Raw genomic sequence first — 15,713 nt, forward strand, 5'->3', positions numbered from 1 at the left:
TTTGACGACATTTTGAAAGAAAACACTTAAAATCGTGTAAATTATTGGGTGTCTCGGCCCCAATATTTCCTGATAATTGTAGTATATTTCCCCTTAAACCAATGTAATGAGTGAGAAGGAATACAATGGGCAGCCCCCCCCCCCAAATTGAATTTCGTTCCGACTGCACTGAGTTGTTACCATTGGCTCCTCCTCCAGGAGCTGGTTTCATTACTGTATGTTTCAATAAATGAGCCGGTTAGGGTAACATTGCCTCAACAAATTTGTTGACTCCACTTCTTTCTTTGTTTGTGCATTGTTTTGAAGAAGTTGGCCAGGATCTTCATTCTCCAGTACAAAGCCAAACTGTAATTAATAACTGCAAAGGACATCCTTTGTTAACTCAAGCTTGTCCGGACAGGCCTTCCTTATTTCAACGCTTCCTTTGTTTTGTTTCCATCTGTAAAAGATACCACAAATTGGGGCTGACTGGGGCCAACTGGGGCTTCCCCATTGCTTGAATATCGTGCTTCCCAGTCTGTATACATTTGTAAACAATAAGTTATCTTTTGGCTGTGTTTATTAAAAGAGCCAAACAATAAACAAGAACAAAAGTGGGAGATTATTTATTGATATTTCGGCTTTTTAAGAGACCTCTGAAACACAGGGCTATAGAAAAATTTGAGCTGACTGTGTAGTGAAAAGTTTTGCCTTTTCTTTGGTGGCGTCTGGAGGTCTCTTTGAACGCGTGGACGATCGCTGCTGTGGGATTTGGCTGTTTGTTTAAATCAGTAGTGAATAACGATGTAACTAAAGGCAAATGACTCAACTATCCTGTTTGCACTCTGTCCAATATTTTGAACCAGCTTTACCAAAATCATGTAATACAGTTGCTAAAAAAGTGGCACAGTTTCGATTTTTCGATAATTTCAGATTCGTGAAATTAATTATCATTCATGATTAATTTATTCTACAAGAATTTTAGACGTTATTTCCGAAGAAGCCATACGTCAGAGGCTAACCAACCCATTGCGCCACTAGTCATTTCACGAGAGCTGTCGCTATGGGTTTACATTGATTGACGCTCTTGTTCTATTACATTAGTCTGATTGGCTGACCTCAACATGCCGATAATTGACGATTGACAATCTTTTGTTCTGTGCACGGTTGTCAAGGATGATCTTAAAACTCATCTGTGTGACCGATAACTACTGTTTCGCTGTCTGAAGGAATGAATGAGTATTTTTGTAAAGAGACGGATGTTATGTAGAAAAGTTAGGCGAATTCCCTATGAAAGGAAATGCCACAAGTAATACGAAGGGAAGGGAAATCGTCATTGCGGGGATTTTGAACCAATTTCGATTTCTGAATGTGGCATAGAACTTGAAATGTATTTGTGAGCGAATGTTTCTTATTTTGAACCCATATCATTTGCTCGTGAGTTTAACGTTTTTCGTCAAGATGCGAAGTTGATGTTTGGCTAAGCGATACTCCCGTTACTTTCGGTTACACGTGAGGACAGTTTAGTTGGCAGAAATACGAAGGTTTGTTCCTTGACAAGAAGTACGAGAACAAAACGGACCGAAACCGCCACAGCATTGACTCTTCGAAATTCATGCCGAACTATGGATGGGGCGAAAGTGCTGCTAGTTGTTGTCCTTTTGCTGCAGGTCGCTACTTCACAAGTCCAGATTCGTGGTCGCTATGTAAAACGTGAGGAGAAGGGAACACAGTCGCGTCTCCGTTTTACTAGCGGTTCGTATGGATTTTACAATGCAAGTATAAAGGAATCTCATACAAGCACATGGACAACAATAAAATGTGATATGAAAATGGGTATTTATATTTATGATGCTCACACGCAAATCGATTATGAAGTTGTTGATGATTTTAAAAGGTTCTCAGTTCGATCGCAGAAAATTGCTGATTTTGTTTTCCTGAGAGTCATGCCAAACGGCGTTTTGAATTCGAATATTCAGTCTGTTTACACTATAAATGTTATCGCCCGCGACAGTCGAACTAGAGAGTTGATAGATCGCACAAAAATATATCTGCACGTCTTGGATATCAACGAATTCAAACCACAGTTTGTTAACCGAAGTATCGAAATAAATATTAAAGAAAACGTGAAGGTTGGGAGTACAGTTTTGAGAGTTAAAGCAAACGATCCTGATAGTGGGTTGAACGGCGAAGTTCTTTATTTCATCGAACCTAGCCAAGTCTTAAAGATAGGAGATTTTTCTTTGAATTACCGGACTGGCGCGTTGTCGCTTATCAAGCCTTTGGATTTCAAACGTAAACGTTCTTACGATTTCCACATTATTGCAAAAGATATGTGTCCATATGGGAAACTGCAGCAACAATCAGACCCATTGCCAGTCAGAATAAACATTTTAGATGTTGAAGGCTACCCGGAAAGTGGCCGCCGGCGTGACAAGCGACAGGAAAATTTTGATGGCAACAAACATCGATCGCTGCTATTCTCGAACAGTGCCTACATCGCTTCAGTGGCGGAAATATCACCCCCATTTACTCCTATCGTCCGAGTTGAAATAAAACAAGAGTCGAAGAAAATATTTCCTAATGTTCTTTTTGGTTTGGTTGATGGAAACGAGCGGGGATTTTTCCACATTAATAGCCGTACTGGACAGGTTTACACCGTTGAATGGCTGGACTATGAAAAGGCCAAGGTTTACAACCTGACAGTAATTGCTCTCCACAGAAACCGGATTAAAGGGAAAGCAACAGTAACTATAAATGTTTTGGACAGCAATGACCATTCTCCAGTATTTAAACAGTTTCAGGATTCGACTGAAATTGTAGAGGAGACCCCACCAGGCACAGTGATATACAACGCCAAGGCAAGTGACTTAGATACAGGATTAAATGGCAAGATCATATATTCAATTGCTAATGCCAATGAAACTTACTTTGATATTGACCCCTTCAATGGTGCTGTGCAGGTGGTAAAAAGACTTGACAGGGATGGTGAGAAATCAGTTCCACAAACATTGTACCTGTTGTTAAGAGCTTCAGATTTCGGAGCCCCAATAAAACGCGAAGGAAGGATGATTTTGAAAGTTACGATTAAAGGGACCAATGACAACCCACCTGTAATGCCATTTCTAAGCTGCAGAATTCGTGTGGCAGAAAATGCAAGACTTGGTACAAAAGTGATGAGAATCAATGCCTTAGATCTTGACCAATCAACTACAGGTTATATCTATAACGCAAGTGGCAATATGTTCAGTATTGGAAAACATACTGGTGATCTGACCCTAAAGTCTATTCCAGCTGATCGAAAAAGGCACCATATAAGCATCAGTGTTTCTGATGGAAAATTTTTGTCACATAAATTGGATTTGGTGGTATTTGTTGTTACAAATAATCATCAAAGAACTGTCAATGTAAGTTGTACAGACAATCCATTATTTGATTTGGTAAAGAAAACAATCAGTGAAAGATCTAAGTGGGAGAAAGGTTTGAAAGTAGAACAGTTTAGCCCAATTGTCACACCCCAGAGAAAAGTCCACAAACCAATTTTTTTAGAGAAACCAGAAAATCCAATTTTGCTGTCAGAAAACCTGCCTGTTGGAAGTTATATTACAACAATTTTAGCTGTTGATAGACAGCTGAAATGCTATGGCTTGGTCCTTTACTCAATTATATCTGGGAGTTACAATGTTGATAGCAATTTTGGAATTGATATGTTGAATGGGACAATATATTTATCATCAAAACTTGACAGGGAGCAAACATCATTCTATACACTGAGAATACGAGCCTATGATACTGACAGTCCACCCCAATATGCTGAGGTTGATGTTCAGATTCAGGTTGCAGATGTGAATGACAATGGACCAATTTTTTCCCAGAAAAAGTATCATTTTTCTGTTTCGGAGCAAACACAACCTGGCACAAGACTGGTACAAGTGAGTGCTAGTGACCCTGATAAAAAGAGAAATGGAGAAGTAATTTATTCGATGCTTAGTGACTACAAAGATCTATTTTTTCTCAACAAGTATACTGGTTTGATAACATTGAATTCTAGCTTGGATTATGAAAAGCAGAATAAGTATATTATCACCATACAAGCATCAGATAGGTCAAGTCAGGATCAGAAAGTGAGTCAAACAACAGTTGAAATATCCATTGAAGATGTCAATGATACTCCACCAAAATGTTTGCCTGCAATTCAAACTGTTGAGATCACACGGGATTTTCCTGCTGGTGCAGTGCTTGGAAAAGTTTTTGCTTTTGATCCAGATACAGGCAATGGAGGAAAAGTGAGATATGATATTGCTAGAGGAAAACTTCAAAGGATATTTCACATTGATAATGAGTATGGCATTCTAAGAACCAATGTTTTCACTATTGGTCAACTTGCAAAGGACCATGTGTATAATATATCAATTATTGTTAAAGATCTTGGTGCTCCCTCACTATCTAGTAGTTGCCACTTTGTTTGCAGGCTTAAGCCATCAGTTTCCTCTGAGAGACCAAGATTCTTAAGATCAGAGAATCCTATTGTTGTAGACATCAAGAATCAAAATGATATCATTACAATTGATGCTGCTTTTGAAGGGTCTAGAGAGCTTCAATACAAAATAGTTGATGGTTCTGGAATAGGAGATTTCAAAATTGATTCAAAAACTGGCACCATATCTCGCACAACAACAGGGGACAAAACTATGAAGCCAAGATCCAATTACTGGTTGACTGTAAATGCACATTTGAAAGACAACCCTGAAGTATACAGTAATGCTGCTATTCTTCTCCTCAAAAGAAACAATGTAATGAAGGCACCTTACTTTGATCCAACCGTGTACAGAGTTTCTGTGGAGGAAAACTTGCCTGCAAAGACCAATGTTTTGCAGCTGTCAGTTGTTGACCCAAACTCAAGAATGCAAGTTTCAGATCTTGTTTTCAATATTGTGGATGGAAATGCTCTCAAGCATTTTGCTGTGAATTCAAATGGTACAGTACAGACAACAAGATCACTGGACAGGGAAACACATGACACATACAGGCTTAACATTTCTGTTTCCAAACGTGACTTGGCAGACCAGCTGTCATTTGCCAGTGTGTTAATAGCTGTGGATGATACAAATGATAATACCCCCGAAGCCTCTTATAAAGTATCAACCATATGGGAACAGGATGCTCAAAAATTTGGAACATTTGTTACACAAATTGTTGGATTTGACAGAGACATTGGTAAGAATGGAGAGTTAAGCTTTGAAATTTTAGAGAAGGGTTCCCTGTTTGATATTGACTCAAAAGGTGTTGTTACTACAAAGGAAAAATTGACTGCATTTGAAGATCAATTTTTAAGTATAAGCATCTCAGATAGAGGTACTCCACCAAAATCTACTGTAGCATATCTGGAAGTTGGTGTTAAAGCAAGACCAAGTGAAGGAATTGGTTCTGTGAGATTTAAGGAAAAATCATTTACTTACAAAATCAAAGAGTCGACAGAAAGGATTCTCAAACAACAGCACATTGAACATCTCTCAAAGCTGGTGTTAGGCCAAGAGGGGTTTTTGAAATTCACTATTGTTTCTGGTAATGAAGATAACAAATTTCACATAAGCGATTTTGGAGATTTGAGCCAGATTTCTGAGTTGGACTATGAAACAAAAGTAAGATATGATATCGTCATCAGCGTTAACAATGGCCACTCATCAGACTCAGCAGTTTTTATCATCTTGGTTGAGGATCTTAATGACAATGCCCCCAAAACATCTCAAAGCTGCTACCAAGCTGAAGCTCTTGAAAATGAGGGAAGAAATAAAGTCATTGCCCAAATTGAAGGTAAGCCAATGTTTTTTCAATTTTTTAATTTGCTGTACATGCAATATTTATGTTTTTTTGGCTCTTAAGAATCCTAGAGTAGAATATCAGCACATTTACGGTTAATTCTCAATGATCTGTGGTGTTCCTTGTTTTATGCCTTCATTGTTTTCAATTGATTGCTGTTTGTAGGTACCTGACCCTGCCCTTACCTGCAACTGTTTACTTTGGCATCTTCAAGTTGTCAAACAAATGGAGCAAACCGAATATGGCATTTGTATTCTATACCTGCCATTACAACGTAGCATAATAATTATCTTTGTACTGATATGAATTAAAACTAAGGTGATTTCAGTCATTGCATGTAGCAGTTAAGGGCTCTAGAGCAGCACTGAAAAGATTCCTTTCATATATGTACAATGGTTCTTTTTTGCCAAAGCTCTAAAACTAATTGTTCATTTTCAAAATATTTACAAAATGTTGCATTGTGAGATTAGAAGCAAAGAACAATTTCTGTTTTACAGGATTGTGTATCTGCCTTGTATTAATTGAATTGTCTCTTTAGTACAAGTAAGCCTTCTGGAATGAAAATATTTGGGGGATAACATTCCAATGGCAAAGTAATGAATGTCTCATTTAAAATGAAACTGAAAGAAAAGTCTTTGGTTGTATCCTTTCTATATATGAAGACTGTAGTTTTTTGTCATTCAATCAGTGCTTGATCACCAATAATCAAAGAGACAGAAGTCACAGACAAGATTTCTCTTTGTATTAAACCATTGGCAAATACATGTGCATTAATCAATGATATTTTTATCATCTTTTATACTTTCTAATAATAATCATACATACTTTCTCATAATAATAATAATGATACAATGATATTTACAAGACTGTTGAGGAAGTTTGCACATCCACACACCTAATGTTTACTCTATCTTTTTTATCAAAAAGGTATATAGGCCATCATTGCTTCTAACCTAAAGAATCATGTTATCAGCTGCCATTGTTATCTAACTCATTAAAATATCCCTGAGCCAAGCCAACCATTAAAATCTAAAGGTCACAATATGTATTTGTTGCAGCTCTGGATCCAGATAGCATCTCCAAAGGGAAGCTTGTATACAAATTGATTGGTGTAAACCCTCGCTTCAATGATACTGTTCCTTTCGAAGTTGATGTGCTATCAGGGAAAATAAAAGCATTCCATTCATTTGATAGAGAAGTTCAAAGTAACTATATCTTGACACTGCTTGCAGAAGATCACACATCAGTTACAGTGCTGCGAACAACATATTGTGTTAAAGTGGACATTAAGGATGCAAATGACCACAAGCCAAGGTTAGTTATGTTTCTTATCAAATCAGCAAATTTATGTCAATTAGTAAAGAAAACTGGTGGTTGTCACAAGTAAGATTCTGTTGTGGTATGCTTGTGTACAAAGTAAAGAATGGTTTGTTGAATGATGAATTAGTTGTGGTCATGATTGCTTTGTGATTTAAATGTTACTAGATTGCATGGTATGTATGTTTTAAAGTTAAGTTCCATGCAGCCTTGCTTGGAACCTTTGAATGCCCACAAGTCATTCTACTTGCTTGTAATTGTCAATTCTATTTTTCAACTGCCTTGTATAAGAGCATAATAGTTATTTTATCCATGCTGTAATCTTCAGCCATTTTGCTTTGCATGGAAAATTCTTTACCTATTTGTATTTGCTTGTTAAATGTTTGCGATTCCTCGTAGGTTCACACAACACGTGTACACAACAAACGTTTTTAGTCCAATACCCGTTGGTGTTCCAATTCTAAGACTTCTAGCCGTAGATGACGATATTGGAACCAACGCCCTTCTTAAGTTCTCTATTACTGGCGGTAACAGTGGTGGGCACTTTTCCATCGACTCTGTCACTGGTGTCATATCTTCTGGCCAGAGTTTCGCGTCAGATCAAAAAAGCACATTTTCAATTGATGTAGAAGTTTCTGATTCTGGCCTAGTGCGTACGTTTAAGGATCAGTCAAAAGTCAAGGTTAGTTCGTTTCTCGATTTTCAATCTTTTTGTAGGCGTATTGTTCCGAAACCTGTTCCGAAACCGAAAGGCCAACTTATAATGCCCAAATATCTTTGATCATACTTAATTTGGAAGGTGCACTATTTCAATCAAAATGATCAGTGATTTCCTTTGAAAGGTTTGACCTCTTATATTCCTGTTAGTCCGACATATTTCGATGCCCCTTTTGATGCCGAATGATTGCATCACAGATTTTTTATATTAACACCTCCCCCCAATAGTCGACCTTAATCCCAATCAAATAGCAATCACTTAAATATTTCCTTTCAGACTTTGGTTTTAAAAATTCCTCAGCAATTTCCTACGGTTGACCACAGGGAATGCCTTAAACTAGGAGATCAGAGAAGCAAATTAAGGGGTCCTAAGGCTAGATCTTATTTTCCTGTGAGTGGTGCCGTTTGTTTGTTCGAAAAATGCCAAAAATCTTAATATGCAATGGAACTTCAAAACACAATGGGCGTCAATGAATCGAAATCGATGTCAATGTAACGACTTACATTTTGTAATAGCGAGATTGAGAGCTCTTATCATTTTATCTGAGCACTAGCAATAGCAGGTTATGCATTATTTATAATTGTGAAACAACGATTGTTTGATTTTCACATTCATTATCATTTGCTTGAATTGAACGCCAAAGAAGCATTATAGACCATAAAAACCTTGCCGATATGATCAAATCGATTCACCACAACAGTAAAGTTTGAATGCAATTTAGAATATGCAGAGATGTTGACCTCAATAGAATAATGAAACCAGGATTAGCATACCAACACACAAAATGGCCTCCATAAACAAAGTCAAATTTAACGAACTTATCCGGACCATTTTCAATCCTAAGTTTGAATAATTTATGTTTCGGTATTGACCTCAATTCGCCTTTTGTAACTTCACCTGTCATCTTCCTGTTTCGTTCTGTCAATACATTTCGTAAAAAATCGACATTGCATTGTGAAATGAGTGAGTATTTTCTTCCTCAAATGACCGATTCAGCTGCAAGAGCCTTGAATTTTCTCATTTTGGGCGATCAAACCAAGAAACAAAGGCAGACTATGAGAATTACGGAAACTGGATAGCTTACTACTTCATTTTTTCAATACTAAGGTCTTTCTTAAATGAAAGATAGAAGATGAAATGTTCCTTGAATTAGTCTTCGGGCTGTTGTAGAGCAAATGAAAATTTACAACTATGCGTTGTGTTTTTCTAATTCAATATACTGGTCACAAATCGCAACAACCATGATGTCGTTCAAAGCCCGTACTGGAGGCCCGATAGTTATAACACCCTTGATATGAAAGAATTTCATCATTAGATTCGAGAAAAGTGTTAGTTCTCCCTCCAGACATTTTCTTGAAGCTCTGCAAACTTTCCTCGGAAAACAGTGAAAGTAAGATGAGGCGTGTCACTTAAGTTTCTTTCGATTTAATTGGCTGTACCCACGGCCTTCAACTGAATGGCCGCGATGATTTCTTGTCTCTGCTTATAATTCTCACAAAAATGCGTTAAACACCAAAGAATGCAAGGTCCAAAATGTGGTCAGTTTTAAGGTATGGGATAAAGGCCTATTAAAAATTCCTTAAACCTGTAAAACCTCATCATGAAATATTGTCTTTCTGCGAACGAAACTGACTGTTGTCCATAAAGAGGTGTGCGTCTTGGTTTCCGTAACCGTATTGTCGCCTTAAGGTCACGAGTTAGACCTCAAAGCATTCATTCGTCTCCATTACCTTAAAAAGGATTAAGGATTTTCCTGGTGACGAATTCACTGGATTTCAACTTCAATTTCCAATTTTCTTTGTCGCATTTCATGTTTTCTCTTTGGAATCGGTATTCCTTTATTCCTGCTTACTTCAGTTCTTAGGTTTATTTATCCAATAACCGTTAATTTGCTGGAAAGCCTTGAGATAGTATTTCTTATGAAATTCCGACCAGCAACACATTTGATATTCAAAAGCAAAGTCTTGAAAGACTTTCCGAAATACTCAATTACTAATGGGTTCTTTTTTCTTTTCAATATTTTGCAAGCATTCTCTTACAGTGTTTCATATACGAAAAGTATTGAACTGAGCTTGCTGGACTTTCTTTAACCAGTTTGCCACAAGAAAGAGGTTTCATCGATGGAACCGCTTTTTGCCTGCGTTTCCTCTCTCCTCCGTAGGGTATGCACGCAGCCATTTTCGCGTGTAGCTGTTGAACACGAAAATGACGTTTTTAACACTTGCCAGGTCTCTTTATTAGAACGTTAATTAGTGGAAGCAACCCTAGAATGAGAAGGATTGTATCACAGTTGACGCTTAAGACACTTGTCACTGGATAAAAATTAAGACGACCTCGGTCAGTTTACTAAATTAACGCGTACAATTGTATCCTGCAGTCGGCTTACTTCATTACTAAATTAAATTGCTTTCTAGTGATAATAATGAAATTCCGGTATCGTGCCTCTTCAGCGTCAGTTGCACACCACAGCCTTTCACCCTCCGCCAAGTCTTTTGAAACAATGTTTCCACACGGAAGTAAAACATTGGTGATAACCAAAGCCCGATTAAATGCTTGCAAAAGCGCACTCCTGGGATGCACGGGGGCAGCATTTAAGCTCCTTGCAGCTGAATAGCCCCATTCTCTCAAGAAAGCGTGCGTAAATTGTAGCTCCTCTCGCATCTCGAATGAGCATCGCATCTTGAATTAGCATCGTAGGCTTGAATTAGCATCGTAGGCTTGAATTAGCTTTTATTTTGTAGCTATTTTTATACGCCTACTCTAAATAAACATAAAATAATAATAGCAATAATAATAATAATAATAATAATAATAATAATATAGAATGGTACACATGTTGGTGCAGGCTTCGAGACATAGGAATGATTTAATGTCGTTCTTCTTTTTGAGCATCTCGGCCACAACTATGTTAAAGGTAGAGTGTCTCTTTTCAAGAAGCATGCTTTGAGGGGGAATGTAGCCTGATCTAAACCAATCAACGTTCAAATAGCTAGGTGTTAACCAATCAAAACAAAGAACTTCTGAATTCATGTCAGCTTTCCATCAGCAGGGATCTTGTATACAGATACACTCTTTTTTTGATAAGATCCAGTAAATTTGTGTTCAGGCTGATTGTTCTTAATTTTTTCGAAAACCTGAGGCTGGATTGTTCTTAATTTGCTCTTAAATTAACAGGGTGTAAGCAGTGCAATTGCTAGCTTTTCGTTCTGGGGAGGTGTTCAGACCTCTTTTTCCAACAAAGTGCGTGAGACAACTTTCATTTGCCGCCATGTTTGAATATTCATCGAAAAAACAACCACATATGGCTAAAAACCCTCGTTTTTGAGATAAAACGTTGTTCAAAATTTCATTTTACAGTAGCTCAGCCTCAGCTTGTTCTTAATTTCTCCGTAACTTTTGACCAGTTTTGAGGCTCTTGTTCTTATAAAAATTTTCTTATAAAAAAAGAGTGTACAGCCTTATTTTACATGGACAAACCGCGCTGCCTAATGCGCCGAGGTGTAGAAACACCCGTGGTTCACACGCTGACACGAACGGCAATTGAATATAGATGGGAAGAATACCACAAAGTAATGAAGACAAATGTATATTCAATTGTGAAAGAGATCCGTCACTGGGTCGTATATTAGCATGCTCGCAAAGAATGGGGCTGTAATCTAATTTTTAATCCAAAAGATCATCGCTTTTGATGCAGTGCAGGTCAGGAAGAGAGATTAGCATGCTAAAAAGTGATTTTAGGGTATCAGTTGGGAAGACAAGTATGCTTCCCATTGAAAAGTCATGAACAGGATCAGCTGCTTTTTGCTTCCTTCTGAGGTGCTTCTACAGCCGAATTTTGCATCACCGCTTTAAATCTCTTCCTTGCTTCATGCTCGTGTCTGCGGATTGCAAAGAAGACTTTTCATCTTCAAATTAAGAAAATGGCTATAACTTTGTGATAATAACAATGCAAAGTAAAACCACTATACACAAGCCAGTGCCCAGGCTTATCTTTTGAGGCGTATGCCGGTTTAGTTTCTAAGCAGAGAAGTTTGTGTACAAATATCTACAGTAATCATCTTACGTATGAATTCCATAATCAAATCTCGGGAGAAAAGGTTATTTTGCGCGCATGGATTTAAAATGACCATTTGTGTTTAGAACTACTCTTAAGAGTGATTATTTTGAGAACAGAAACGCGATTAGGCACGGGATGAGATCTTCGTTTCGCTTAGGTCACCAGGGCAGTCGGCCTAAATGTGAGCTTACTGTGAATTATGTACGTTTGTTTGAGGTAGTAAGACCGAATTATTGTAAGTGATACTGTTCACAGGAAACCACACCTCGCACTGAAATATACCCTGTAATTAGCCACGCAAAGTCTGCTCATAACTCGTTTTTTGTCCTTTGTGCCTTCTAAAATTGCCGCTCATAGAAAGTAGCAGTTGGCAAAGCTAGAAAGAGATTGAAGCGAAAAACAGATTGTGAAAACTATAACATGTAGCTTTTTTGTTCTGCTATCAATACTCGAACTATTTGCATGACTGCATTTTTGTTGCCTAAACGTTTGAGGTCGTGAGTCGATTGAAAACGAACAGCATCGCTAGGGCCAATTTGTCAACAGATTGTAGCAGCCTACGTATTTCTGAATTTGCATGCATCGTTTGCCTTCAAATCTATTAAGTGCATCATTTTTATTTCAGCACTGAATATTCTTGACAATAAACCTGTCTTAAGTCTTCGTAGTTGCACAGAGTTTATGACTCATTAATATTTCATTATGTTTTCAAAAGAATGATTTAATGGTTTCCCTTTGCTGATTTTTTTGTCCGGGTACACAGTTGATCCTACCGCGTAATTTGATGTGATTAAATATTTGGCCTATTGCAAAGAAGATCAATTTTATTTAAATTGAACGTGTTTATAAATGTTTATGTACATAGAAATGTATGGTGATGTTGTTATGAGACCGTGTTAAGTATTCATTAAGACATATTATATTTGTTAGAATGGCACTAATATAGGCACATATTTATTGTACAACTAATAATTTAGCTACATATTCCTTTTTTAGATTACCGTCTACCCAGCCAAAAGAAAGCCCGGATTCTCCAATGACACTTACCACATCGTTGTTCCTGAAAATCAAGAGCCCCAACCAGTACTTGATGTTTCCATCTCCAACATCCAGGTCTTTTACAAGCTTTTGCCATGCAATGGCTCATCTCTTCCCGCTTGTGTCGACAAATTTCATGTTGACTATCTCTCTGGTGTCATTTCTAGCAAGGTGAGCAAACTTTAAAAATAATTTTCGATCAAATTTCTGCGGAAGTGAATTTGACGTTACAAAATCATTACAATTTGGCAATCGCATCAAACATTTTTAGAACGTTAAGGCCAGATCTTGGGTAAAGCGATTTCTATAGAACTGAATTTCGACAAATTACTGACGTTGATGATATGTCTTTCACTGTTTTTTGCTATCTTGTGACCAATTTTCTGGGATAATAAACGCATTCACGTTCATCTCATCATGCAAGGCATTTGACCATCAAGAGCTGGCGAAATTTTTTCAAGAACTGGCGAAAAATGGATTTTAACCTTCTGCGGAGGAGTCTCATCAACTTTGCTGCCCTTTTAAGGAACTTCTTAGGCACGACCAATGATAATGTGTACAACAAAGTACAATAATACGACTTATGGAGCATCGATCACGATCATAATAAATCTGTTTGGATGAGGTCGTGTTGCTTGTAGACGAATAATCGCAGTCATTTGGGGAGAAATTGAATGCTAACCTGATCCTTTTTCAATGATAAAGGGCTATCCAATTTTGTGTGTCTTGACTTCTGCTGGGAAAAGGCTGACTGGCCCTATGGCGTCGACAGAAGTATCCTTGGAATTTCCTCGCTATTTAGAATGTATGAAAAAGTCGTACAAGAGGCTGTTGTCTGCTTCTAATCCTTTTTGTCAAACCTGCATGAAACAGAAAATTTTCTTCCTTTTGCTGTCGAAATAATAGTCGCTTTCTTTCTTAAACGGCTTTCTCCGTTTGCTTATAGCAAAACCCAGTCTGTACATTTTTCAAAGGAATGTGATATACAGATATTTCAGATATTTACCACAGGAATAAAGAAAATGTTTAGGCAACAACAGAGTAAAGTTTTTCAAAAATTCTCTGTCTCGTTATTATTTGATTAAACTCTTTTATACAAACCAGTAGATTGAAGTTTAGGAGGGCTTAATTTTTCCAAAACTTTAAAGCTGGGTTATGTTTATTTGTTCTTAAATTATTAGTGTATAAACAGTGCAGTTACTAGCTATTGCACTCTAGGGTGATGTTCAGGCCCTATTTGGCAAGAAAGTGAGTGAGCCAGCCTTGACTTGCCGAAAAGTCGAAAATTCTTTAAAAAGACACCTTAATGGCAAAAATTCCTCGTCTTTAAGCTGAAATTTTATTAAGGACGTTTTATTTCTTTGTTCAAATTTATATTTTACAATTCATCAGCCTCAGCTTGTGTTCTTATTTTTTAAAAAGAGAGTGTAAGAAATATGAAGCAAATCCAAAAATCTGAAGAAGTTTTGAGAAGGAGGCATTTTGACTCTGGTTAAATAATCACGAATTGCTGAAATTGAGAGTGAATTGATTGAAATTCATCTGTAAGAGTTACCCTAGCAGCCATTTAGGGCTCTCTTTCCATGACGTCGTCTTTGTTTGCCCTTATGCGGTTTCATTTGCTGTTGCAAAATAATCAGTTTTCGAGACGAAATCGATATCTTCATCCTTATTACGAGGAAACCGTGCTTGTACAAGGTTAAAGGCAATGAATGATTTTTCTCAGCAATTTGAAAATAAATTTCCTCATGAGCACAGCGGTGCTTGACTGATTTTTGGGCCTTGCTTGCACACGTTAAGTGCGGTTTTCCTTTTTCTTCTGAAAACCGATGCTCGTGGATGCCACCTGAGTAATTCGCTCTGTACCCATTTGCCCATAGCTCACGTTTTTCATATTTCAGGACGTCATTTTTGCTGTTAAAAAGCATTGAATTTTTGTAGCCCAAAATCACGTGATTGGCTCGCGTTCTTCCCACTTTAATTCTTATTTGGTTTTTAGATGTGAATTGTAACCTGCACCTTTTTTTTGATAGCATGCCGCTGGTAAATTTTAAAAACAGTCTGTAGAATCCCAAAGGCCTATGCCCCATGGTCCTAACCATAAAAACTATGCAAAACGCACACTGCTTTTCTGTTTCAATTTGTAATTTTCTATTTCAATTTCCTAGAAACACTGTTGAGGTTTATCTAGTACCTTTTTTAACCGAGGTTCACCCCCTGATCCTAGCTGTGCTGAAGTTTTAAGGTATGCTCCGGGTGTCACCACTCTTTGCAACTTTGGTAATTTCTGTTAAAGTTATCAGTTTTGAACAGAGAATCCAACTCATTTTGGACAGAGAATCCTCAGTATTTCTTTACTGTTTGAGCCTCGATTTGAATTTCTTCGACGTCACCGTTTCTATTATGCATGATGCTTTTCTCTCTTTGTATAGTTAGTGGTCAAACTTCTACTTCAGTAATTGATGTTTTGCAACAGTCTTTCATTTGAGAAGGAAGCTGCAATTCCTTTTATTTAGTCAAAACCGTGAATGCTTTGTGCAAAACAAGTTATTAAGCGAAATTTGTTTGCATCTTCTTTGCAATTCGCGTAACCGGTATCATTGAACATGTTGTTAACATGATTGTCTGTTTTTAAACAGTTCATGTCTTACTTTAGGGCTCAGCCCACCTGTTAAGGGAAAGGACTCTGGTTTACAATCGCAAAGAGACGACTTGCCATTTCTTTAATGAATGGGCATTAAAAGCTGATTTTATTTCCTTTCAACTTTAAACCCCGAGTAAACA

The 15,713-nt window shown here is 37.4% G+C and overlaps 1 protein-coding gene across 1 annotated transcript in view; it reads left to right on the forward strand.

Moving 5' to 3' along the window:
- Positions 1–1,134: 1,134 nt before the first annotated feature.
- LOC135686729 (protocadherin Fat 1) overlaps positions 1,135–15,713 on the forward strand; it is a 34,494-nt gene continuing 19,915 nt past the window's right edge. The window contains exons 1-4 of the mRNA XM_065203028.2: positions 1,135–5,793; positions 6,858–7,113; positions 7,516–7,798; positions 12,888–13,100. Of these exons, the coding sequence (XP_065059100.1) occupies positions 1,605–5,793; positions 6,858–7,113; positions 7,516–7,798; positions 12,888–13,100 (4,941 nt within the window). The 5' untranslated portion in view covers positions 1,135–1,604. The remainder of the gene's footprint in view (positions 5,794–6,857; positions 7,114–7,515; positions 7,799–12,887; positions 13,101–15,713) is intronic.

This window comes from Rhopilema esculentum, chromosome 6 (genome assembly GCF_057945365.1).
Source record: "Rhopilema esculentum isolate cy_ngs chromosome 6, ASM5794536v1, whole genome shotgun sequence".
Classification (NCBI taxonomy): domain Eukaryota; kingdom Metazoa; phylum Cnidaria; class Scyphozoa; order Rhizostomeae; family Rhizostomatidae; genus Rhopilema; species Rhopilema esculentum.